General features: G+C 44.4%; 1 protein-coding gene across 1 annotated transcript in view; it reads right to left on the bottom strand.

Annotated features, from left to right (window-relative positions):
* Positions 1 to 24,807, bottom strand: part of ankmy1 (ankyrin repeat and MYND domain containing 1) — a 76,425-nt gene extending 51,618 nt beyond the window's left edge. Inside the window, exons 1-6 of the mRNA XM_052018581.1 lie at positions 24,572 to 24,807; positions 19,242 to 19,388; positions 11,937 to 12,406; positions 8,010 to 8,226; positions 1,895 to 2,059; positions 669 to 1,132 (exon numbers count right to left, since the gene is read on the bottom strand). Of these exons, the coding sequence (XP_051874541.1) occupies positions 669 to 1,132; positions 1,895 to 2,059; positions 8,010 to 8,226; positions 11,937 to 12,406; positions 19,242 to 19,388; positions 24,572 to 24,802 (1,694 nt within the window). The 5' untranslated portion in view covers positions 24,803 to 24,807. The remainder of the gene's footprint in view (positions 1 to 668; positions 1,133 to 1,894; positions 2,060 to 8,009; positions 8,227 to 11,936; positions 12,407 to 19,241; positions 19,389 to 24,571) is intronic.
* Positions 24,808 to 27,442: the final 2,635 nt, after the last annotated feature.

The raw sequence follows: 27,442 nt of genomic DNA, 5'->3' as shown, positions 1-27,442 counted from the left end.
CAAAACACCATACATTATAATAAATTTCCCAGTAAAGCCATTAAATTTAAAGGAAGCACAGGAAACGGACCCTGGTCAGTTGAAAGAGTGTGTGGGAAACGGGGCCCCATTGAGTTAAACGAGAGCTCAAGAACTGGGGCTCTGTTATATTAAAGGGAGCATGGAAACCAGAGGCCCAGTGAGCTGAATGGGAGCATGAGACACATCACCTAGTGAGCCAGATGCCGACCATCAGGATTTGCGAATAGTCAATAGAGGCTTGTTGGAATTTTACTGTTACAGAGCAGAGTGGGGGGTAATTGCTCTTGGTAATGGTGAGACTGTTATAGAGCTCGTCCAGGACTTCAAGTCCAATCGGCATGTCGAGTTGGCCAGTTTAGGCTTGGCTTTCAACTGCAATTTTGCTGCAGTTGACACCTGCAATTTTGCTGCAGTTGACACCTGCACTCCTGAGTTAGTGGCTGAAAGAATAAGAAGTCACTTATTCGAAATCCAGATGATTTTCAGAAAGGCAACTGGGACCTTCAGCAGAAGATGAGGGGCACAGATAATTGTTGTAAAATACATCAAGTAGTCACCTAAGGAGGTTAACTGTTAATATATCCTCTGAGCTGTACTTAGATGGGTAGCTTTTATTGCTCTATGAGTGAGACTATTATTGCACTTACTCCGATTTCATTTCTGCTATTCTCCGTACATTTTCAACTTGTGTACCATCAGATCTTTGGGGTGGATTCTTAGTCAACTCCCTGAATTTCTTGTTCCTGCTCAACATATAAGCTGCACGATGCAAATGTTGGTTACCAACCGTTATCAGATAGTTGCGGTCACTCAACTCAGACCCAGAGCCTCCGGAAGAGGGAGACCCCACTGATGGTGACTGCAGCCTCTCGGAATTATCATCCATCTCAGACGTTACACTTTCCTCCTCTCCTGATGCTCCCAACTCTGCAACCTCCTCATCCTTTTCACTGCTTACTGATGGAGGTCTCTTGAGGACTATGCTGCCCAACCTGATTCTGCGGTCGTAAATCGAGAGCCTTTTGGCCTTCTTCACTTCCTCTGTTAGTTCACCAGCACTTTCTTTCTGGGAAATCTTTCTGACTGAAGTTCTAACAGGAGCACGCTTGACCTGCAGAAAGAGGAGTTCAAAGTTAAGTCACCAAAATGAGTCATAAAGTCATACAGCATGGAAACAGACTATTTGGCCCACTGAGTTCACAACTACCATTAAGCATTGATCCTCACCAGTCCCACATTGATCCCATTGTTATTCCCTCCACATTCTCATCAACTCCCACCCCACACCACCCAGATTCTACCACTCACATACACAATGGGCAATTTACAGTGACCAATTAACCTACTCTGACCACCATAAATTGCCCTAAGTATGCCTTTGCACGTCTGGGATGTGGAAAGAAAGTGGAGCACCTGTAGGAAACCCAATGATCACAGGGAGAACGTGCAAGATCCACACAGAGGGCACTGGAGGTCAGGTTTGAATTTGGGTCACTGGAGCTGTGAGGCGTTGCCAACACTTTGATTGACAGCTCAGCAAAAAAAAGTCTATAGCAAAAAGGTCAAACCAAGAACTATTTTGGACTTAGAAAGAATGGGTTCAATTTGGCTGGGCTACAGTTTGTGATTTGCTCTTTTCAGTCTCAAACTTTGCATGACAGAAATGTAAACTGTAAACATTATCTCATCCAATTCATGGCCCAAGGATCTGTACACCCACTGGGTGAATAGGTGGGTGGTGAACATCAAGATTGGAAGTCTCACCAAGGCCCCAAATTCCCTGTCCTACCATTAAGGGAATCTTGAAGTTGGAGGTTTGGCTCAAGTGGAGTGGAGAGGACACAAGCGAAACAACCAGTCAAGTGAAACCAACCTTCTTAACATCTGCATTTCTGGTAACTCCCTTGATTTTAAAGCAGCCTACTGGATAGTAAAGCGTCTGGCTGCTGTTGAGCGCAGAAACACCTTCGTTATTCAGCTTGTTCACATTCGCTCCATTGTCCAGCAGAATGTTGACGATATCACTGCGGCAAGCGATCTGTAAAAAAATTGCCAAGTTCAAGTCTCGTGAGATGGGGAAATTGCACCACAGTGTCAAACAGCATGTAAACAGGCTTTTCAGCCTAACTGGGCCATGCTGACCAAGATACTCATCCAAGCTAGTCCCATTTGCCTGTGTTTGGTCCATAACCTTCTAAACCTTTCCTATCCATGTACCTGTCCAAGTCTTTTAAAAGTTGTTTATGTACCTGCCTTAACCATTTCCTCTGGTAGCTCATTCTACATGCACACCACTCTCTGTGTAAAAAAGTTGCCCCTCAAGTTCCTATCAAGTGTTTCCCCTCTCACCTTAAACCTATGCCCTCTAGTTCTTGATTCCTCAACTCTGGGAAAAAGACTGAGTGCATTCACCCTATCTATGCCCCTCATAATTTTATATACCTCTATAAGATCACCTCTCAGTCTCCCACACTCCAAGGAAAAAAGTCCTAGCCTATCCAACCTCTCCCTATAATTCAGTCCCTCAAGTCCTGGCAACACACTTGTAAATCTTTTCTGCACTCTTTCTAGTTTAATAACATATTTCCTATAGCATGGTGACCAAAACTGTACACAATACTCCAAATGCGGCCTCACCAGCATTTTGTACAACTGCAACATAACCTCCCAGCTTCTATACTCAGTGCCTTGACTGATGAGTGCCAGCATGTCAAAAGCCTTCTTCATCACCCTGTCTACCTGTTACTTCATTTTTAGGAAACCATGTATCTGAACCCCAAGGTCCCTCTGTTCTATAACACTTCCCAGGGCCCTATCATTCACTATGAGAGTACTACCTTGACTTTCCAAAGAAAGTACCAACAAAGAATCATGGGATTATGCACAGCAGAAGGACAATATCGCGCCTTTAGAATATCTAGCCTTGGTGATCTTTGGTAGACCTATCCAGTTAATCCCACTCCCTGGATCCATGGAGCATTATAAATTCAAGGATTAATCTGACATGACAAGTCTAGGCAAAAAAATCCTTCTCCTTATCGTTTCTGATTCCTTTGCCAATTACTCTGCAGTATCTTCTTGGCTGAACAACATTTTTGATACCATATTCTCCTATTTAAACCACAGAAACCCACAATTTTAGACACCACAATCAAATCGCTTCCTAAGTTTAACAACTCCAGGTTCTTCATTCTCTCCGCAACTGGAATACTCCCGATTTGGTCCCAATCTACTGAATCTCTTCTGCACCCACTTATGGCATCTTTCCTGAAGTTTGTGCCCTAAATTGGAAACTGTTTTCCAGGTTGGGTTTAACTTGTCTTATGGTGTTCTGACAGCCTCTAGATTTTTGGACCCACTTCCCAGATGTCACTTTTCCTATAAGGCTTTTAAAATAATTCATACAGTTTTTCCTCATTTTTCCTTGAAATGTGATTCTCGCCCTTTAAAATTCATTTTCCATGAGACTGCTGAGGCTGGAAATATTAATTAGAGTTTACTGCAGTCATATTGAAGACACCAAAATTTCAGGGTTTGACCTGAATGCATTTACATCAGGTTCAACTATTGGAAGAGAGCATTAAGAAAATCTGGTTCAGCACAGTGAGAGCCTAAGATCCATATCCAAGCAAAAAGGATAGAATTGATAATTAACGTGCAGGTGGGAGGGAGACAAGAAGGAAGTGCCCAGAAAATATCCCACAAAAATTGGGTTGTGAATTTGGCTGATGAGGTGAAAAATCTCCCACGTGCGAAAGGGAAATAACACTTTGACAGGATATATGAAATATGCAAGATCCTGAGGGAGCATGACAGGGTAGATGTCGAGGTGTTTTCACCTGTGTGAGAATCTCGAAGGAAAGGACAAAATTAGAAGATTAGGGGCCAGTCATTTAAAACTGAGGTGCGTTGGAACTTCTCTCAGAGTTTAGTGAATCTCTGTACTCCAGAGGGTTGTGGAGGCTAGATCATACAAGGCATTTAAAATAGATACATTTTTGAAAGATCAGGGAATTGAGGGCTATGGGGAAACTGGCACAGAAGAGATGAGGCTTGCGACAGATCAGCCTCGATCATAGTGAATGATGGGACAGGCTTGAGGGGCCAAGTGGCCTAGTTCTGCTCCTATTATTTTATGTTCCTGGTGAAATATCAAGGTACAACTGCTACTACAGGATACCACTCCCACTGCTACACCAACAGTATTTCTTAACTGTATAACATATAGAAAGAGGGGACCGTGGTTATCAGCAAGCCAGCTACAAGCAGAAAGTGGGAGACGAGGAGCCCACACTTACAAATTCCATAGCAAAATGTTAGCATCCCTATCACTTAATTACAATTCAGGTATAAACCAAAGTACAGCCCTTCAGAAGTACCAGATGCATATGTAACAGAACAATCGGGAGGTTGAACACAATATGCAGCAACAGAAAAACATAAATGACAGAAAGCATTTATAATGTATGAGAAACCTCCTAGTTCCATCTTGTTCTTGGAGTCATGGAACCAAAGAGTCAGAGCTGCAGAGCACAGACACAGGCCCTTCAGCCCACCACGTCCATGTCGACCTTTTTGCCCATCTGGACTAATCCCATTTGCCCACATTAGGACCGTATCCTTCTGTGCCTTGCCTATTTAAGTGTCTGTAATTTTTATGATAATCCAGTGTTGTTTGTGTAAATTGTTAAGATAAGTTAATTGCAAGAGGTTGGAATGATACTATCACTGAAAAATATTGCCACCTGGTACAAAGGTTGTTAGCACAAATAAAAAAAACCTGTGTAATCTGTATAATCTACCTAACCAGTCTCATCTAATAACAAGATCGAGTAATGAGTTGACACATACATCAATGAGGCACAAGTTAAGGTGGGACAAAGTGAAAACATGGCAAACAATGAGAAATGCTTTAGTAGAGTCATGGAGTCATCCAGTTCTACAGCACAGAAACAGGCCCTTCAGCCCATTGTGTCTATCCTGACCATCATCCTCACCTATACTAATCCCATTTGCCTGCATTAATTCCATATCCCTCTATGCCCTGTTCATTCACGTATCTGTCCAGGTGCCTCTTAAATGTTGCGATTGTTCGTGCCTCCACTATCTCCTGTGGCAGTTCATCCCAGATACCAACTACACTTTGTGTGAAAAATTTACCCCTCAGGTCCCTTTTAAACCTCCTCTCTCTCACTTTAAACCTATGCCTCTAGTTTTAGACACTACTACTAAGGGAAATAGACACTGGCTATCTACCCTATCTATGTCACTCATAATTTTATATACCTCAATCATGTTACCTCTCAGCATCCTCCTTCGCTCCAGGGAAAACAGACCTGCATAATCTCTCTTGATAACTCAAGCCCTCTAAACCAGACAACATCCTTGTGAATCTTCTCTACACTCTCTTCAGCTTATCCATTCCATAATGTGGCGAGCAGAACTGCCCACAAAACTCCTAGTGCAGCCTAACCAACATTTTATACAACTGTAACATGACGCCCCAACACTTATACTCAAAGCCTTGGCCAACAAAGGCAAACAAGCCATACGCCTTCTTCACCACTCTGTCTTCCTGTGTTCCCATTTTCAGGAACTATGCAAGTACTCCAAGGTCTCTCTGTTCAAATAAACTCCCTAGGGCCCTGCCATTCACAGTGTATTACAAGAACAAAACATCACAGATGCTACAAGCTTGAATTTACGACTATATTGAGTTAAAATGAGAAACAGGGACATTCACGGGCATTGTCAAATAAAGAAAGCTGGTAACCTGGATTGCGATAAATTGAGAGGACGAGTTGGCATCAGGTTGAGATGAAACACAGATTAAACTTGAGCAACTGAGGTGGACAATAAAGAGATCCCACAGAACTTTGATCCAACTGGGAATAAGCATAAATGCCACCAGGCCTCATAGAACTAATTGTTGAGATGTGCATTTGACAAACAGAAAAAAAAAATGAGGGCATGGTGCTTGTGACATTGATTTTTCACCATTGTTGACGAATTCAACAGAGCTGTGGTCCAACAGGTTCAAGTGGTCATTGGCTTGGCTGGTGAGGAAGCCAAGCTGTAAAATAAAGTGCCAGTCATTTAAAACCGAGCTGTGCAGAAATTTCTTCTTTCAGGGGTATTGAATTCTCTGGAATTCTCCATCCAAGAGTGTGGTGGAGGCCAGATCATTAAATATATTTTAGATAAATATTTGAAGTGTTGAGGAATTGAGGGTTATGGGGAGCTAAGAAGCAGAGTTGAGCCCAGCGTAGATCAGCCATGATCATAGTGAGTGACGGGGCAGGCTTGAGGAGCCTGGTGGCACACTCCTGCTCCTGATCTTTTGTGTTCCTGTAAGCAGACACTTGGAGACTCCAGCACAGGTCTGGTTGTGTTTCATATTTAATACACGTGTTAGCAGTTTAATAGACTGTATGACTGATGGCCTATTTGTACTTCTCCGCAAGATGGATTTTAGGTGTCAAACTCCACAAATAATTCCTTCACTGGCTCCAGTAATATCATCATAAATTTCTTTTACACCCTTGCCAGCATTATTGCTTTCTTCCTCCGATGTATAGATCAGAGCTGTGTGCCACCCTCTAGCTATGACTTAACTAGTGTGTAATGCCATTCAACTGTGATGTCCTTGTTCTTACATTCCATACATTGGCATATAAAAGAAAATATTCTCCATGCTTTCTTTACCATCTCAGAGTCATAGGGTCATACAGCAGGGAAACAGGCCCTTTGGCCCAACTTGTCAATGCCAACCAAGATGCCCATCTAAGCTAGTCCCATTTGCCTGCATTTGGCCCATATCCTCTAAACCCTTCCTATCCACGTACCAGCCCAAATGTCTTTTAAATGTTGTAACTGTACACATCTCAACCATTTCCTCTGGCAGCTTGTTCCATACACCTACCCCACCCTCTGGGTGAAGAAGTTGCCCCTCAGGTCCCTTTTAAATCTTTCCCGCCTCACCTTAAAGCATCTGCCTGTCCTGATGCCATCAAGGATAAGTGGGCATTGAATCCAAGTTCCTCTGTTCCTCTACGCTTCTCAGCACCCCACAATATATTCTGTGTTCTTTGTTTTCCCCTTCCCAAATGCACTACATCTCACTTCTCTGAGCTAAACTTCCTCTGCCCAACTGACCAGCCGCTTGATATTTTCCTGAAGTCTAGAACTTCCTTCCAATCAACCACAAGGACAATTTTTCTATCATCTGAAAACCTTTTAATCACTGCTTCCGTGCTTCATTCTAAATCATTGACACAAATCTCGAAAGGGGAAGGTACATAGCACTGAACCCTGCGGGATCCCACTACCAACAGCTGTCCAATCATTCAGTACCTGGTGATCATTGCCCTTTGGTTCTTGCAAGTGAACTAACCTTGGATCTATCTTGCCGTTTTCCATTGGATCTCATTGGCTTTTATTTTTCTGATCTAGGTGGAGCACTTTAAATGTGCCATCCTCATCAACCTGACAGTTAACTTCTCAAAAAAATAAAACTAGTCAGACACAACCTGCCCAAAACAGGTCTGTGTGGATTAATCTGTGACTTTTCAATGATGATTCATACCGTCCCTCAAGTCTTTTTCCAGTAACATGCTCACCATTGGTAAGAGGCTGACTGGCCTATAAATACTTGTCCTACAGAGTCAGGCCCTTCAACCTATTCACCATGGCCGCAGTTCCCATGCTCCCTTCCAACTCGCTGGGACCCCAGTTCTCCTGCTTCCTTCCGACTCACCGGGGCCCTGATTCCTGTGCTCCCTTTAAACTTACCGGGTTCACAGAAAATTTGATTATAATACTGTGTAACATCAAAAAAAAGTGAAGAAAGAATGAGCTGGGTAATATTAAATAACATCCAATAATTCAGAAAATCCACTAATTCGGCACAAAGCCCTGAGTGCGTTGGATTATTGGAGTTTTACTGCAGAAAAGTTCCAAGTAGTTATTGCAACAGGAAAGTTACTCACCGAGGCTCCAATTAGAGCTGTATGCCCCTGAAGCTCAGCAACATCTGCACTTACTAAGTTGGTTTTGAGGATCTCATGCACTTTATCGTATTCACCCTCTCCGGCTGCGATGATCAGTTGCTCGGAGTTGCACTCGAGGGGTCCTTTGGGTCCAAAGCCCTTGCGGTTTCCTTCTATCACAGCCGCCACATCCCACGAGAGTTTAGTCTGTGCGAACCTATGGTGAAAATGCATCTGTCATCGTGCCCTGGGTACAGAATGACCAACTCTGAATGGACATGTTGATATACTCGATGACACCCGTCTCTAGCCCTGTCACCGAGCCTTTTATTCCCCAAACGTATTCAATAACAAAAAGAGGGCATTGAAATGGCTACATTAGCGAGACAGCAAGGTCAACAGAGCAAAACATGGTTTCTGAATGGAAAATCGTCACTAATCCACCGAACGTAACCAGCATTTACTAGAACAGAACACAAGCTGTTGGTGGAACTCAACGGGTTAAGCAGCATCTGTGGGAGGCGAGGAATTGTTGACGTTTCAGGTCGAGACTCTCATCACGACTAATGAGAAACGTCAACATTTCCTTCCCCTCTACCGATGCTGCCTGACCCACTGAGTTCCTCCAACAGTTTGGTTTGTTTTGCTCCAGATTCCAGCATCTGCAGTCTCTTGTGTCAGCATTTTCTGATTTTATTTCAGAATTCTAGGGTTGTGCTTTCAGTTCAATGTTTTTGTTTGGTTAATGAAATAAAAAAGACAAATAAAAAAAAGAAAAATTTTTCTTGTAATACCCGTGACTCTTCTGTAGTTGCTCTAAGCAGTATCCAGAGAATCAAACGTTAATCCCTGGGAATACCAGAGCAACCCTGATGTGTCGGGCGACTCATACTGGATGTTACTCTTTGCAATCATGTTCTAATTCAAAGGAGAAACTTAGAGGAAAACAAACCACCCACCACACCAACTGTCTGAAACATATGGTATGAACATTAAATTTTCCAATTTCAGGTAACCTTTACTTCCTGTGTTCCCCTTCCCCCCCCCCCCCCCCCCCCCACTTCCAATCCATCTCCAGCCCTCTCATTTTTGTTCCCATTCCCATATATCTCCGATCCAGCTCCCCCCCCTCCATTCACCCATTTTCATCCCCCTCCCCCCATCTACCTATTACCCACACACTTCAGCCGCTGTATCCCATCCCCTATCTGGCTCCATCTGCTCCTCATCTCTCCCGTAATGGTTCCTTTTATCACCTTCCTTATCTGCCAAATTCCAACACTTGTAGCCTTTAATACCCCCCAGTCTGTCTCCACCTACGCCTCCTCTCCCTGCACCACCAACCCCCAAATACACCTGCCTCTTCTTTTTCCTTATCTGCTTCAACCAATCACCCAACTCCACCCATACCTGGCTCATTCTCCACCCCTCCTCAGTCCACCTATCACCTACCAGCCTGTCTCACCCCTCCCCCTCTCCTCTTTATAGTGGCTGTCTTTTGTCTTCGCTTTTAGTCCTGATGCAGGGTGTTGAGCTGAAACGTCAACAATTCCCTTCCCTCCGCAGATGCTGCTCGACCCACTGAGTTCCTCTAGCAGTTTGTTTTTTGCTCCAGATTCCTGCATCTGCACTCTCCTGTGTCTGAAACCTCATTCCATATGCCATTTTCATCCACCTGCACAAGTACCAAGTTCCACCAGGCCTGAACCTAAACCCATCTTCATCAACTGTTAATGTGCATCTTCTAGGAGGGTGGATTGGATAGTGATCAGGGAAGTGGGGAAGGGAGGGGCCATGAATAAATTATTCCTTCCTAGCCCAAGGATTTTGAGAATCTGACTTAATTGATTGAGTGTAACCGAGAGGTGGTATCTGGAGACACTGGCCTTCCTTTCTCACTGTGTGCATCCAATCAGAATCTTCCACAGCTATCATCTCCTTGCCACAAAAAAAGTTGCTAATTCTTGAACATCTCGCTTCAGGCCATGGATTGCGGTTGAGTGGAACCATTCCTGTCTCTGAGTCAGACATTTGTGGTTTCAAATTCCAACCAGGTGTTCAAGCACCAAAATCTAGACTGACACTCCCCCAGAACGTTAAAGAGACTGCTTTACAGACAACACCTTGATCCAGGTTCCCCTCCACTTTTGTGTGTAGGTGGATGCAAAACATAGGCCTACCAACATTTTAATGAGGTAAGGTGGGGTTCTCTCAAAGTCCTAGCCAATTTTATCACTCAATCAATAGCACTAAAAAAGATTACAGTCAAACTCTGATCATCTGCTGTCCAACCATTCGGAATTTCTGATGGCTTGGCATCCGGTTCATTGGGCCCCAGCTCCTGTGCTCCCTCTAACACACTGGGGTCCTGGATCCTGCACTCCCTTTCCCACACTGGGGCCTCAATTCCCACGCACGCCTTAAACTCACCAGGCGCCAATTCCCACACTCCCCTGAAACTCTCCTGATTCTATTTCCGCCATTCCATTGAAAATCACTGGGTTCACTGGAAAAGTTACTGATGTCTTAAAAAAATAAGTGAAATTAAAGTGTATTGGTGAATGGAAAATCTGCTGGTCCAACACCAAAGTCCCAAGGTACCAGATTATTAGAGCTTTATTACATATGTGTATTATTATGTTGTAGAACCGTGCTGTGTGGGAACTGGCTTCTACATTTTCCACATTATAACGATGACTACAACTCAACAGGCTGTAGAGCACTTTGGGATGTCCTGAATGGCATTATACAAATATGAAACTATTGCTTTCCTTCCTAACAGGTCCATTTTAAAGAGACTAGATTAATTGTAAAGACTTATTTTTAAGTTATCAGGACTGAGAGGTTATACTTATCCGAAAACTCCGGATAGATTGGAACATTCCTACTTGCAAATAGCAACTCTTCTATTATCCCGCGAGATCAAGCAGCACTTGGCTATGAAAGACTGTACCTGCATCAGTACAATATACCCTCAGTACTGCAATGAAGCTTGTATCTAGATTTTGGCTCCTGTACAATGGGGGCTCAGGGGAAGGAACTATAGTAAAACTCTAATGATCCAGCACCTCTATTGTGCCAGACTACCTGGTTTTCTGGACTATCAGATGCTACTTCTATAAGTAGCCCAACTTTCATTTCACTTGTTTTTAACCATATTATGCAGTGGTGTAATCAATTTTTCAGCTAACCTGGTGGGTTTAATAGGAAATGGAAACAGAACCCAGCAAGTTTCAGCTTGTCAAAACCAGCTGGAACACACGGGCAATCTGGATCCGGCAGTAAACCTACCCACGCTCCTGACCCCCAGTGCTCCCGAGCCTGAGCCTGACTATAGCCATATACCCAACCTGTAGATTGGACCCCTGGTTCCAGCCACTCACACTCCAGACGAATGAGGGAACCAGATGCCGAACCATCAGGACTTCTGAACAATCGGGTGCCGGACTTCCGGAATTTTAATGGCAAACCTGTTAAGGCAAAAGACTGCCAAAGCACTGAAAAGGAGTGCACACCTGGAAGTGTGTCCTCCTGCTGCACATAGGTAAGGAAAACACTTACACAATGGGCAAAATAGGCAGGCACGGTAGTGTAGTGGTTAGTGTAACGCTATTACAGCGCCAGCAACCGGGGTTCAATTCCGGCCGCTGTTCCGGTCTGCATGTTCTCCTGTGACTGCGTGGGTTTCCTCCGGGTGCTCCGCTTTCCTCCCACATCCCAAAGACGTATGGGTTAGGAAGTTGTGGGCATGCTACGTTGGCGCCAGAAGCATGGCGACACTTGCGGGCTGCCCCCAGAATATTCTATGCAAAGATGCATTTCACTGTGTGTTTCAATGTACATGTGACTAATAAAGAAATCTTATCTTATCTTAAAATGTGTGCATTATACCATACAAATAGTTAGCCAATGTCCCCATTGGTATACCTATGTCTGTGGATGTGCATCTGCATTTTAACCAACAAAGGAGTTTTGTTTATAATGGTGAGTGTTTCTTTCTGGTCCTCATCTACCAACTCTTCTTCTGGGAAGAAATGCCTGTCACCTTCTCTCCTATAAGAACGAGTAAGGGGTAAGTGATCAGCATCATTGGAATAAGTCCCAATTTCTGGTGGCAGGGTGTAGCTGTCATCATACAGGAGCTTCTTGTATGGGTAAAAGAAGGGATCTTCTACAGGATCAGTTCTCCAGAGGTACTTCTCCTTGTACGGTTTTATTGTGATAACTTGCTTCCCCACATCAGGGTGGTAAAGTGGGTGATCCTCCACTGTGAAGGCTCCTTCTATTGTCGTACAAAGCCTGATGAGATGATTCTGATACCACAGCCCCACATCTTGACGCCCATTGGGATAGGTTAATACTCCAGGTCCAAAGCGTTCATCATCTTTATAAAGACCCTAAATGAAGAGAAAGATCATTATTACAAAGGCTACAACTTGAAGCACGGGGACATCGGTCCGTTTATTAAAGCAGTATATTTCACTGCCCATGACATAACCTGGAATTTTCTTGTGGTTTATCAGAGGTAAGAGCAAGAACTTGAATTGATTTAGAAGTCTCACTTTGTCCCAAAGTGTTTCACAATTCTCAGAAATGCTCCCGCTCTCCCACATCTAGAAGTTCTCCAACAGTACAGAAACAGGTGAATAGTAGCAGAAACCTTCTTTATCTACCTCTTTGAGTCAGGGACACCTTGATAAAACATAGCACCCCAGCCATCTGACAGGAGATTGTTCAATCCACACAGGGAATGGACAAGCTCAGCATCACTACTGGACATTGCATACACAATTTCTCATTGTCTTGGCAATAAGAAATATCCAAGTTGGGCTATGTATTTTTCATCCGAGATGTGAACAGTATTTAGTTGACCTGAGCCACCTGACAATAAATGATGACCAATTCTCTTGGACAATCTGATGGCAGGTTAGCAATTCTTTTATCCATTGAGTTCTATTCATATTGCCCTGGTGGGATTTAAATGCATGACCACTGTGCCATGTAACCTCCAGACCACTGCATCCAGTCACGTAAATTTCAAGTCATCTTTCCATTAATTTGCATATTTCTCAGGTCACTAATTTGATTTTGTATCCTGAGATTTAGGATTTACCCACATGTGAAGAACAGCTCTGAATCTCCACAATATTCAAACTAGAAAACATTAGCAAAAATGGGGCATGGTATTAGGGAAACCAACCCTCAGGGTTAGTGGGTTGCAAGAGACTCACAGACCATAGTTTGAACAGTCCCATGATAGACCATTGATTTGTTACACCATTGTTTGGTAGGACTTGGGATTGAATGGAGTTTATCAATACATCAATCCCAATATGACCCAGGGAAAGCTTGACTTGGAGGTAAGGGGTGAAGGAGGACACTGAAAGAGTACAGACAGGTGCTGGTGGGAGTGAATAGGATATAGGGGAGGAGTGGTTGCAGCTGAGTAGCTCTGGTACTGCAGTGCAAATGTGAGGGAAGTAATGAGAGTAGCTTAATAAAGACCATCTTTGCCTAATTCAGGGAGACCTTATAGAAGTTTATAAGATTATGAGAGGCATTGATAAGAGTAGACAGGCGGTATCTTTTTTCCAGGGTCAAAATGTCTAATACTAGAGGGCATGCGACTAAGGTAAAAGGGGATAAGTTCAAAGGAGATGTGCAGAGTGGGTGTTTTTCCCCCCCACACAGAGAGAGGTGGGTACCTGGAATGTGCTGCCAGGAGTGGTAGTGGAGGCAAATATGATAAAGGTGTTTAAAAGGCTCTTTGATAGGCACATGTATGTGCAAAAAACAGAGGAATATAGACATTGTGCAGGCAGAAGGGATTAGTTTAGCTAGGTGTTTAATTACTAGTTTAATTAGGTCGGCACAACATTGTGGGTTGAAGGGCTTGTTCCTGTGCTGTTTTGTTCTATGTTCTGTGTTCCAATTGGAACCTCCCATACCAATAAACATGCAAACATAGACCCAATGCAGGGCTTTGACCTGAAACGTTGCTATTTCCCTCCGCAGATGCTGCCTGACCCACTGAGTTCCTCCAGCAGTTTGTTTATTGCTCCAGATTCCAACATCTATAGTCTCTTGTGTCTCCATGCATACATAAACCTTGGGCAGGCATGCTTTACAACACAGAATTACACACAATTCAATGCAAAGAAATAACTACAGAATGTTAACGCTCCATTGTAGCCTTTTTCCCCTCATTACCTTATTTAAGCTTGCCACAATATTTCTTCCACAGATAATGTACTTCTTCTAACATCTCTTAAAATACATGAACATTAGTCACTTCAATAGTACACCATGGGAAAGTGCCTTATTGGATTTATTAGTGAGAGTATTTATGGCTCCTAAAATTGGGTTTTATGTGGGGAACACCGTCCCTCTCCAGATGCAAAATACTGCAGAAGCTGGAAATCTGAAATAAAGCAGAAATTTCTGACAACACTCAGTTGGTCAGGGAGCAGATGTGGAAGGGGAAACAGAGAAAGTGGGGAGGGGAGGAGAGAATAGAGGCAGAAGAAATTAGTTGGTAAAAGAGGTGAAGAAACAGATGTAAGGGAATGAAGAAGGCACTTAATGCATAAGGTAGATGTGGGTGAAGAAGAAAAGGAGAGGGTGAATAAATATGGGTAATTGGTTCATTATTGTCACATGTACCGAGGTACAGTGAAAAACTTTGTTTTGCATGGCATCCATACAGCTCATTCCAAATGCAAGTACATTGAGGTAGTACAAAGGGAAAAGCAATAACAGTGCGAGATGTATGAAATTCACATCAAAAAAGAGAAAACAATGCAGGAAATGTGGGATATAAAACATGGAATTGCTGATCATCTGTAATTGTTGACGTCTCTGTTAAAGCTAGAGCACTGTAATGTATCTCACTGGAAGATGAGGCTCCATTCCTCAATTTGGCTTCATTGGAACAGTGTAGGAATCCAAAGTCAGAGATCAGAGAAGGAGCTGCCACGATGATGCCTGGGAAGGAAGGTTTTAGTTAGAAGGGGAGGCTGGATTGGCTGGGGTTGTTTTCCCTGAAACAGAGGAGCTGTGGGAGGACCCAATAGTGATGTACAAAATTAGAAGCATAGATAGGATGGATAGTAAGCAACTTTTCCCCACAACAGAGATGTTTAAAACTCGAAGGCATAGGTTCAAGGTGAGGAGTAAGAAGATTAGAGGAGATTTGAGGATATTTTCTCCCAGAGGGTGCTGCAACCTGGAACATACTGCCTAAGGAGATGATGGGGGCAGGTACACTCCCAACCTTTAAAAAGTATCTGGATGTACACTTAAATTAACAAGGCATGGAAGGCTACAGACCAAGTACTGGCAAATGGGATTAGTATAGACAGATGCTTGAGGGTCGGCAAGGACATGGTGGGCTGAAGGGCCTGTTTCTGTGTTGAATGACTATGATTGTATGAGTTGGTGGAGAGTTAAAGTGGCAAGCATCAGGAAGCTCAGGGCCATGCCTGCTTTACTGAATACTTCTATTAGGTCACCTTTCAGACTTATTTCTACTGCAGAGTTTTTTTTTCAGCCAGGTATAACCCCTCAGTACTGATATCATTCATCCTGCATTTCATTTGTACCTCTGCAAGTATCTCTACATCCTTTTGGCCAAAACTGAGCAAAGTTTTCCACATTCATTCCAACTAATATCTACATGTTTCACGGAAGTTTCTATTTCATTACATTTTCTCTAGTAATGTATCTCAGGGCTATGTTTGCACTTTTAACTTGAGCTGCAATTACTGATGATTTGTGAATCTGCGCCGATGGATCCCTTTACACCTCTACCCCGTTACACAGTTTTGAAAGAGTAGTTCTGCTTATTCTTCCTTTCACCTCATTTATATTGAAGTTAATCTGCCAATTACATGCAGCTCGTTTTAAGTTTTGTGCAAGTGAAACTGAAAAAAATTCTCAGTCGTCCAGACTATACAACATTACCTCAACTACACAGAAGGAATACAGTACACAGCCAAAGGAGATTAACTGGCCCCTAACAAGCACATTATTTCACTCTATCAGAAAAATTCCCTTTGTTCCACCCACTGCCCTCCCTCACCTTCTCTGCTGCTTAGACTCACTTATTTCTCTTTCTCTGTTCTAATGATCTTAGACCCAAACCATCAACTGTTTCTTTTCCAACAGATACTGCCTGACCTGCTGAGATTTTCCAGCATTTTCTGTTTTTAGTTTATATTGTGCTAAATTCCTGTTCCTATTTTGGTGGTTCTTACGAACTTGGATATAGCAACTCTAATTTCCAAACCATTTATGTAAATCAAATGCTCCCAGCACCCTTGTCTGTGGAATGAATTTCTAATCCTCATCCAGTCTGAGCAACTATTTTTACTCCTACTCTTGATTCCTTTGTACCTAGCTTGGGATTTATTTCCTTGAATCCACATACTCTGACTCAGTCATCAGTCCATTATGGAAACATTACCAAAGGCCTTTTGAAAATCTAAGTGTGTACACTAACTGTATTAACCTTGCCCACTCTTTCTGTTACTTCTTCAAAGAACTCAATAAAGTAGCTCAACATGACCATCACTTTTGAAATCCATTCTGACTACCACTTACTATATTTTTGGTTTCTATATGTGTTTCAATTTCCCTCCTTGAATAAAAATTTCATATCTTTAACAGCACCAACCTAAAGCTACTAAGTCTACAGTTCTTTGGAATTCTACCTCCCCTCTTAAATATATAGGAATTACACTCCTACATATTCTTCCGCCATTATTCATTTCTCTAATAATTTTTATATCCTTGTGTTACTGCTATCTTTCATGTTTTATTTACCGTGATCAGATTCAATCTATCTGGATCAAAAATGTATCCTTCACAAATGTTTCTGCTTTATCAAATTATTTTCCCTCTTCTTATCTTAAAGATCCCGAATGCATTCTACACACAGCAGCTACAGTAGAAAGATATCATCAACATCCTCTCAGTAGGGAGAATGGGATAAATCTAGAGTTCGTAATAAATGGGTGGTCGATAGTTGGCATGGACTTGGTGGGCTGAAGGGCCTCTTTCTGTGCTGTACCTCTCTATGACTCTACGATCTGAACCTGCCCAAATCAGAAATGACAATTCTGGCTGTTATTCTGGCTGGAGGTCTGTGACCAGTGGTGTTCCGCAAGGATCCGTGCTAGGACCTCTGTTGTTTGATTTGATGAAATCAAATTCAATAATTTGGATGAAAATGTAGATGGGTAGATTAGCAAGCTTTCAGATGACACCAAAATTGGTGGAGATGTGGACAGTGTAAAGGGCTAACAGAGAATACGGTGGGATATAGATCAGTTACAGATATGGGCAGAGAAGTGGCAAATGGAGTTTAATCCGGGCAAGTGTGAGGTGTTGCACTTTGGGAGGTCAAATGAAATGAGAAATTATACAGCTAATGGTGGACCCCTTAATAGCATTAAAGTACAGAGGGATCTTGGGGTCCACATCCACAGTTCACTGAAAGTGGCTATGCAAGTGGATAAGGTGGTAAAGAAGGCATATGGCATGCTTGCCTTCACTGGTAGGAGTGTTGAGTATAAGGGTAAGGAAGTCATGGTGCAGCTATATAAAACTCTAGTCAAACCACACTTGGAGTATTGTGAGCAGTTCTGGTCGCCCCATTATAAGAAGGATGTGGAGACGGTACAGAAGAGGTTCACCAGGATGCTGCATGGATTAGAGGGTATGAGCTATAAGGAGAAATTGGACAAACTTGGATTGTTCTCCATAGAGCATCAGGGGTTGAGGGGAGACCTGATGGAGGTTTTTAAAATTGAGAGAGGCACAGATAGGGTAGGCAGTCAGAATCTTTTCCCAGGGTAGAAACATCAAACACCAGAGGACACGCTTTTAAGGTTAGAGGGGGAAGTTTAAGGGCAATGTGAGGGGCAAGTTTTTTTTTAAACTCAGAGAGTGGTAGGTGCCTGGAATGGGTTACCAGGGGTAGTAACTGGAAGCAGGCAGTTTGGCGGAGTTTAAGAGGCTTTTAGATAGACACACGAATATGAAGGGAATGGAATGATATGGATGATACACAGGAGGAGGACATTTAGTATAAATTGGCATCAAGATCAGCACAAAATCATGGGCCAAATGGCCTGTCCCGTGTTGTACTGTTCTATGTTCTGTGTACAAGGATTCGATCCACCAGTTATAGAGTCATTAATACAGCACGGAAACAGGACCTTCGGCTCAACTCGTCCATACCGAGCAAGGTGCCGATCTAAGCCAGTCCCAGTTGCCTGCATTTGGCTCATATCCCTCTAAACCTTTATTATCCATGTACCTGCCCAGATGTCTTTTAAATGTTGTTATTATACCTGCTTCAACCACTTCCTCTGGCAGCTCATTCCATATATTGCAACACACACTGCGTGAAGTTGCCCTCAGGTCCCTTTTAAGTCTTTCCCCTCTTACCGTTGATTCCTTTTCCCTGAGAAATAGACTGTGTGCATTCACCTTATTTATGCCCTTCATGATTTTATACACCTCTATAAAGATCATCCCTTGGTATCCTATGCTCCAAGGAATAAAGTCCTAGCCTGCCTAACCTCTCCCAATAACTAAGGCCCTTGAGTCCTGGCAACATTCTCATAAATCTTCTTTGCACTCTTTCCAGCTTCATGACGTCTTTTCTATAACAGGGCAACCACAACTGTACACGATACCCCAGGTGCGGCCTCACCGACATCTTTTACAACTGCATCATAACATCCCATCAGTTCATAAGACTCCAGCTAACATACCACTGACACTGTTCCTTTTGCCACTTGCTAACTAACCAGTTCATTTTGACCACCATGCAACATCTACTCCCTCCTCATGGCTACAGTGTGCATTATCTAGAAAATCAGTGAAGCAGCCAGCAAAGTGTCTTCACCAGCAGCTCCTGTACCCACACCCTTCACTACTCAGAACCACAAGGGCAGAAAGGTATGGAACACCATCACCTCCACATCATTCAGCACCCTGACTTGGACGTATATTTCTGAGCCTTTATCATTGTTGAGTCATGCTCCCAACTTAAAAGCAGAACAGTTCAAGAAGCCCACTGGCACCTCTCAGATGAATCAAAACAAAGTTAGGCACTAAATACTCGTCTCACCTTCAGTGGCTAGTTCAAGAGAATGGAACACAGCTGTTACAGGAGTATGTCATACCTTTTTTTGCCCTTCATGTATAAAAGTTATTGAATACCTGGAATATGGTACCATCCTCCATTTCTAAAGTGCCGTATCCCTCTTTTCGATCCAGGTAAAACTTTCCCATGAATTTGGTCCCATCTGGCCAGAAGTAGCATCCGGATCCGTGGCGATGATCTTTGTAGAACTGTCCTACATAATACTGCAAATCACAAGACACACAGAAACTGGTATTGGCTTATTATTGTCACATGTACAGTGAAAAACTTGTAAGTGAAATGCGTGCCATCCAGACAGATCATTCCATGCATAATTACACTGAGGCAGGAAAAAGAAAACACAATGCACAATACAGTGTTGCAATTACAAAGAAAGTGCAGTGCAGGTAGACAAATAAAGTGCAAGGGCCACAACGAGGCAGACTGGGAGTTCAAGAGTTCACCTTTTAGCGTATGAGAGGTCTGTTCAAGAGTCTGATAACAATGGGATAGAAGCTGTCCTTGACTCTGGTATGTACTCTCAAGCTTTTCCATCTCCCACCCAACAGGAGGGGGAAGAAGAATCCCCAGGGTGGGAGGGGTCCTTGATTACGTTACCTGCTTTCCTGGGACAGCAGGAAGTGTAGACGGAATCAGTGGAGGGGAGGCTGGTTTGCCCAATGGACTGGGCTGCGTTCACAACTCTCTGTAATTTCTTGCGGTCTTAGGCAGAGCAGTCGCCACACCAAGCTGTGATGCGTCTGGAACTTCATAAGTGGTGGTAATGGAAGAAAGGAGGAAGTGAAAGGCAGTGTTTGAATTCTCTGTACAGTGTTGGGGGAAGGGTAGTGACCAGTGGTGTGTGAAGGAGGTGGGGGGGACATTTGAAGGAGAGGCAATACTGAGTTTTCAGACTTCAATCGCCAAACCGATTCCCATCCTCAAACTCCACAATGCCAAAACAGTCAGAATCCTTTTCCCATGGTGGGGCAGCTAAACAAATGGGCACAGCTCTAAGGTTGAGGTAGGAGTTTTAAAGAGGACCTGAGGGGTAAGTTTTTGTTACACAGAATGGTTGATATCTGGAACATGCTGCCAGAGGAAGTGGTGGAATCTGATACAATCACTACATTTAAGAGGCATTTAGACAGGCGCTTGAATGAGAAGACATTGAAGGATACGGTCCAAATGCAGGCAAATGGGATTAGTGTAGATGGGCAAAAAGGTCAGCATGGATGTGGTGGGCTGAAGGGCTTGTTTCTGTGCTGTATGACTCTATGATTCTAATGCAGCAATATCTCCACACATGCCAACTACACAAGGCACCTTGCATAGTTCTACCCTGCCCTGCGCTGATTTATTAAAGCACCCTCAGTCCTCCAGTCTGAACATGTACAGACATCCAATGAAGTTGCACGCTGCTGTGCCAAAAAGCCTGGCGCAGACCCCAGACTCCCTACTGATGGGTACAAATCCCTGCCCTTTGTTGGTGGTCCCAAAGCAATGAATTGCCAAGATTCAGTGTGGAGGGGGTGACTGATGTTGCGAGGGTCAGGGTGACCAGTGACAACCATCGAGCTTGTTACCATGGAGAAATCTCGGGGCTGGAGAGCCACGTGCAGCCAAACAGAGAGGAGTAGACAGCAGCTTCCATCACAGCCAACAGGACCATAGGATCTGAATGATCTGTCTACACATAGAGCAGGTCCCAGTCCCCAACAATTGCCCACACTCATCATGCCGGCCAGGACGTAACCCAAGTCTCATTTCTCAGCACTGAGCGGTGACAACACTCGTCTTGGCCTGTCCAACACCAGTCCTCACAGATACAGGGTCTCAACCTGAAACAGCAACAATTCCTTTCCCCCCCCACAGACGCTGCTCAACCCGTTGAGTTCCTCCAGCAGATTGTTTGTTGCACCAGTCCTCACAGGCACTCATTGCACATTGCCTCAATGACTCACTCTACACCGAGCCACTGAGTAATGAGATCACTTTGATCATTTTCCAGGAATAGATAGACTCCAGCATGGTTCCTGAGGACTGGAGGGTCGCAAGTGTAGTTCCACTGTATAAAAAGGGTGGGAGAGAGCATAAAGGAAATTACAGACCTATTAGTCTGACGTCAGTGGTGGGAAAGTTATTGGAATTTATCCTCAAGGATGGGGTTATGGAATACCTAGAGGTGCAAGGCAAGATAGGTCCTAGCCAACATGGTTTTGTGAAGGGAAGATCCTGCCTGACCAACCTATTGGAGTTTTTTGAAGAAATCACAGGTAGGATGGATAAGGGAGGGGCTGTGGATGTTGTGTATTTAGACTTTCAAAAGGCCTTCGACAAGGTGCTGCAGAAGAGACTGATTAATAAGATGAGAGGTCATGGAATTACAGGTAGGATAACAGAATGTGTGGAGCATTGGCTGGTTGGCAGGAAGCAAAGGGTGGGAATAAAAGGATCTTGTTCTGGTTGGCTACCAGTTACTAGAGGTGTTCCGCAGGGGTCGGTGTTGAGGCATTAATGATTTGGATGATGGAGTAAATGGTTTTGTGGCTAAGTTTGCAGATGACACCAAGATAGATGGAGGAATAGGGAGTATTGAGGAGACAGGAGCAGAGAGACCTAGATAGTTTAGGAGAATGGGCAAGGAAATGGCAGATGAGATTCAATGTTGAGAAATGTGCAGTTGTACATTTTGGAAACAGAAATAAACGGGCAGATTATTATCTAGAAGGAGAGAAAATTCAAAGTACAGAAGTACAAAGGGACTTGGGGGTACTCGTGCAGGATACCCTAAACGTCAACCACCAGGTCAGATCGGTGGTAAAGAAAGCGAATGCTATGTTGGCATTCATTTTGAGAGGTATAGTGTATAAAAGTAAGGAAGTGTTGATGAGGCTCTACGGGGCACTACTGAGGCCTCATCTGGAATACTGTGTACAGTTTTGGGCCCCATATCTTAGTAAGGATGTGCTGATGTTGGAGAGGGTTCAGAGGAGATTTACAAGGATGATTCCTAGAATGAAAAGGCTTACGTATGATGAGCGTTTGTTGGCTCTTGGACTGTACTCACTGGAGTATAGAAGAATGAGAGGGGACCTCATAGAGACATTTAAAATGTTGAAGGGACTGAACAGAGTAGATGTGGCTAGGCTGTTTCCCTTGGTGGGTGAGTCCAGGACCAGAGGGCACAATCTTAGAATTAGAGGGTACAGGTTTAAAACAGAGATGAGGAGAAATTTCTTTAGCCAGAGGGTGGTGAATTTGTGGAATTCCTTGCCAGGTACAGCAGTGGAGGCCAGATCATTGGAGGCATTTAAGGAAGAGATAGATAGATATCTAAATAGTCGGGGTATCAAGGGATATGGGGATAAGGCCGGAAATTGGGGTTAGAATAGTTTTTTTTTCACCTGCCCCTCCCCCCCATTTCTCATTTCTTTTTTCCCCCTTCTCCTTGGAGCAGACTCGATGGGCCAAACGGCCTACTTCTGCTCCCTTGTCTTGTGATCTTGTGAGCACTGGTGGTGGGCTGAGCCCTCAACCAGGATCCCAGTAGAGCAGCAAGCAGCTGCAGAATGGGCAGAGATTCACTCCAAGTTCCCAGTGTAGCAGCAGTGTCAGTAATCCATCTCTCCATAAATAATGCTTCAGTGACCCCCGTTAGCATTGCTTCCAGTAACATTGAGTTCTGGGAACACATCCAGGAATGTTGGGAGAAATACCAGTGTAGTGGTTGGAAAAAGACAAACACCAGTGGGCACAAAGGATGGGAAATTACTGCCTTAATTACCTTTCACAATCACACAGATCTGCCTGAAGATGAGAAGGACCTTCCCTGCCAAATCCCACATGCACAACCAAAGTCTTGTTGCACTCTGTCCTTGAGGTAGCTGTGCTGGATCCAAGACCATCATCCATCTCCTTCTGAAGCATATGTTTCCAAGAAGGTTCAGAAAGGGATGCAATCTTTCTAGTTGAGGTTCATCCCCAGCAGTGGCATCACACAGGACTCTGCGACCTACAGGCTGTTCCCAGGGACACACACACTGAGACAAACATCAACTGCTGCTGGAAGGTCATCAACTCGGCGACTGGCGCACTTTGCTCTGCGCGAAACTCTTTGGTCTTCCAGCATCCGCGACTGAACGCCAGGCACTGGCAGATTTCATGGTCCTGGACTCCAGTGCTAGAGGACACACTGAAGCACTTCGGGGAAAAGGCCAAAGTTTAAGGCTCTCCCACCACTGGACACTGAGGGGATGGACACCAAAAGCAAACTGTTTGCTCAAGGAATGCATGTGAAGGAATAAAATTGATGTGGAGCTTTTTTAGTCTTGTAACTGAATACAGTAAACCAGCAATAAACTGGCATCCAATTGTCCAGAAATCCTGAAAGTTCACCATCTGGATCACTCATTAGTCCGGAATGTAAACTGGGAGTTCAAAGTGCAAACGGGATGTGCATCCAGACCTGGGGATCTGGAATGTGGCCATGGTCTAGATTGTGCAGCCTGAGCTGGGGTTGCTATCTGGAACACCAAGTGGACACACAAGAGATGAAGGGTCTCCACCCAAAACATCGACTGTCAATTTCCCCCCATAGATGCCACAGAGTTCCTCCAGCAGTTTATTTTTTTGGTTAGCAACGTGGGTAGATTTGTGGCTGGAGCCTGAGTCCCAAATGCTTGTATATTTCCCCACTCTCCTTGTGCCCACTGGAGACTCTTAGATAGCCACATGAATTTTTTTAAATTTTATTTACGGCGTGGTAACAGGCCCTTCCAGCCCAACGAGTCCGCGCCGCCCATTTTAAACCCAAATTAACCTACCTGTAGGTCTTTTTGCAATGTGGGAGGAAACCAGAGCACCCGGAGGAAACCCACGCAGACACGGGAGAATGTACAAACTCCTTACAGACAGCGACAGGACTCGAACCCGGGTCTCTGGCGTTGCAATAGCGTCGTGCTAACCGCTACGCTACTGTGCGTATGCGTGCAATGTGGGAGGGAAGAGTTAGATAGATCTTAGAGCAGGATAAAATGTCAGCACAACATCGTGGGCCGAAGGGCCTGTACTGTGCTGTAATGTACTATGTTCTGTGCAACAGGTTAAAAAAAAGTGAAACAAAAATAAATCAACATGCAATAGTCCGGAAAATTTGCCAGTCCGGCACGACTAAAGTCTGACAAAGGGTTGCAGACCTGAAATGTTGAACGTTTCTCTCTCCAACAGATGCTGCCTGACATGTTGAGTGGTTTCCAACACTTACTAGCTTTAGTCCCAAGGATGCCGGATTATCGGAGTTTTACGTATGATTGCACCGCTTAATGTTTGTTACATATTTTCCAATTTTATGAATAAATGAGTATTTTCCCTCTTGCTGCGTGCACTGGGCGCTGGGTTCACTTACCTCGCCATTGCTCCACTCAAATCTCCCTTCTCCATGCTTCAAATTCGCCTGGAACTCCCCCTGGTACCTCCAGCCGTCAGGCCACTCCTGCAGCCCCAGCTCCGCCGGGGGGCGGACCTCCAAACCGCTCGAGGCCGCCAACACCTGCGGGAGGTCGAGGCTGCAAGACTGGGAGCTGGGGGCAGGGGTATCCGGGATCCCCTGGGAGGGCGCGGGATCCGGTGTTGCCATCTGCGGCGGCCGGGCCGGGCCGGGCCGAACTCGGGGCCGGGCCGCTCTGATTGGCTGGTCCGGCTGTATCAAACAAATACAACGTTGCCCGAGCAACGGGCGTGGTACTGGCTGGCGGCCGGCGGGGATCCACCAATACATGGATCCTGCATTCCCGGGGATTTCACAATCCACGGATCCCACCCTGCTCTATTGGGGATCCTGCTATTCAGGGGATCTTGCAAATTGCGGGAATCCTGCAGTCTTGGAATCCAGCAATCCAAGCATCTCGCAACGGACGGATCCCGAATCCTGGGCATGCCACAATCCATGGATCCAATCCTGCAGTATTGGGGATGCTGCAATCCAGGGAGTGCTGCGATTCCGTGCATCCTGCGATCCGGTAATCCCAAAGGTCTGTCAATCTAGGGAATTCTGCAGTCCCTGCAATCTCGCAGATTTTGCAGTCCTGGGAATCCCACAATTCTAGGGATCCCGCAATCCGGGAAACCCCGCTACCCTGTGAATCCCACACATAAAACCGACAATCCCACAATTCTTGCAATCCCAGTGATCCAGCTATCATAAGGATCCAGTTCCCCTCCCCCCCATCTGATCCTGAGATCTCAAGAATCTGGCTATTTAGGGGAATGGGACTATCCTGCGGATTCCAGGATCTCAGAAATCCAGCTATCTTGGAAATCTTGGATTCCAAAGAGCCTATGTGCCTGGCAGTCCCTCCATAGGAGTTATCCTGTAGTTCGTGGAAACTGGTGACTCAGGGAATTCTGTGATCCCTGGGATACAGCTATCCATGTAATATAGTCCTGGAAAAACCACTGACCAAGAATCCTGAATTCCTGGGGACCTCCTGATTACAAGGATCCTGCTATCCTGGGAATTCTGTCCTTCTTGTCCAGTTATTCTGGGAATACCACAATCCCATGGATCCCACTAGCCAGATGTTCCGGCTGACCTGGAAATTCTACAATGCCAGGAATCCCATTAGAAGGGTTCCAACATTTCCAGGATCCCACAGCCAAGAAAGCTCACCAGCAACTCCACTTCTTCGGGGGCTAAAGAAATTTGGCACATCCCCCTTGACCCTCACCAATTTTTATCAATGCACCTCAGAAAGCATCCTATCCGGATGCATCACGGCTTGGTATGGCAACTGCTCTGCCTGTGGCCGCAAGAAGCTGTAGAGTTGTGGACACAGCTCAGCACATCACAGAAACCAGCCTCCCCTCCATGGACTCTGTCTACTCGCTGCCTCATTAAAGCAGCCAGCATAATCAAAGACCCCATCCACTCCAGACATTCTCTCTTCTTCCGTCCCCTGTCAGGCAGAAGATGCAAAAGCCTGAAAGCACGTACCACCAGGCATAAGGACAGCTTCTATCCCGCTGTTATAAGATTACTGAACGGTTCCCAAGTACGATAAGATTGACTCTTAACCTCACAATCTACCTTGTTATGACCTTGCACCTTATTGTCTACCTGCACTGCACTTCCTCTATAACTGTAACACTTTATTCTACATTCTGTTATTGTTATTCTACTATCTCAATGCACTGTGTAATGAGTTGACCTTTGTGAACAGTATGCAAGGCAAGTTTTTTACTGTACCTCAATGCATGTGACAATAATAAACCAATCTACCAATTTACCATAGTCCTGGGATCCAACTATTCCATGAATTTCGCAGTGGAATCCAAAAAGGCTGGGGATGCAGCTGCCATAAAGATGCAGCCATGGGAAGAATCTGACTCTCAGGAATATACCTTTCCTGGGAATCTAGCTACATAGTTATATTCCCAGGAAAACAATGCAGCTCTTCCAGACTTCAGCTACCTCGGGTTCTTGTTGATCCAGATATTCAGTTGTTTTAGGAATGTAGAAACCCTGGGGATTAAAATACCCCAGTAATAGATCTATCTCAGGAACAACTGCCTTGGAGAATACAGCAAAACAACAATAGTATTCCTGCAGCTAACCTGGGTTCAGCAATCTTTGGAATACCACTCACCCAAAACTCCAATGATCCAACTAATCTAAAAATCCATTAAGCCTACAACACTTTTGTTTACAACATTTTTGAAGACATATTGAGAATTCATCATGTGGAAAGGACACACAGCCCATCATCTCCTTCCTGGTTGGAAAGTAGGTCCCCAACCTTATCCCACCTTCAAGCTATAGAACTGTAGCCCAGCAGATCACAGCTCTTCTAGTACACACTGTTAAGGGAAATATGTACTCCTTATTTACTATATCTAGGTCTCTCATCATTTTATACTTCTTAGTTAAGTCTCCTGTCTCTGCACTCAGTTCCAACTGAGTTGTTGCCAACTTTCCTCAGAGATGAATTTATCCAGTCCTGCCAACATCCTCATAAACCTTCTCTGCGCCCTGTCCAATACACACACATTGGTTCTGTAATTTTGAACTGTATGACACAAGCTGTGGTCTATCTGGTCACACAGTTACAGAGCCATATAGCACAGAAACAGGAGTTTCAGCTCATTAAATCCATGTCAGTCATCAAACCCCCACTTACACCAAACCTACACTAATCACATTTCATTTTACCCACATTCCTGTCAACAACTTCCACCCCCACCTACCCTCCCCTCGCCAGATTCCACATGGTGGAGGAAC

This window comes from Pristis pectinata, chromosome 6, assembly GCF_009764475.1.
Source record: "Pristis pectinata isolate sPriPec2 chromosome 6, sPriPec2.1.pri, whole genome shotgun sequence".
In the NCBI taxonomy this organism is placed as follows: Eukaryota; Metazoa; Chordata; class Chondrichthyes; order Rhinopristiformes; family Pristidae; genus Pristis; species Pristis pectinata.
This window is presented reverse-complemented; position numbering and strand designations above follow the sequence as displayed.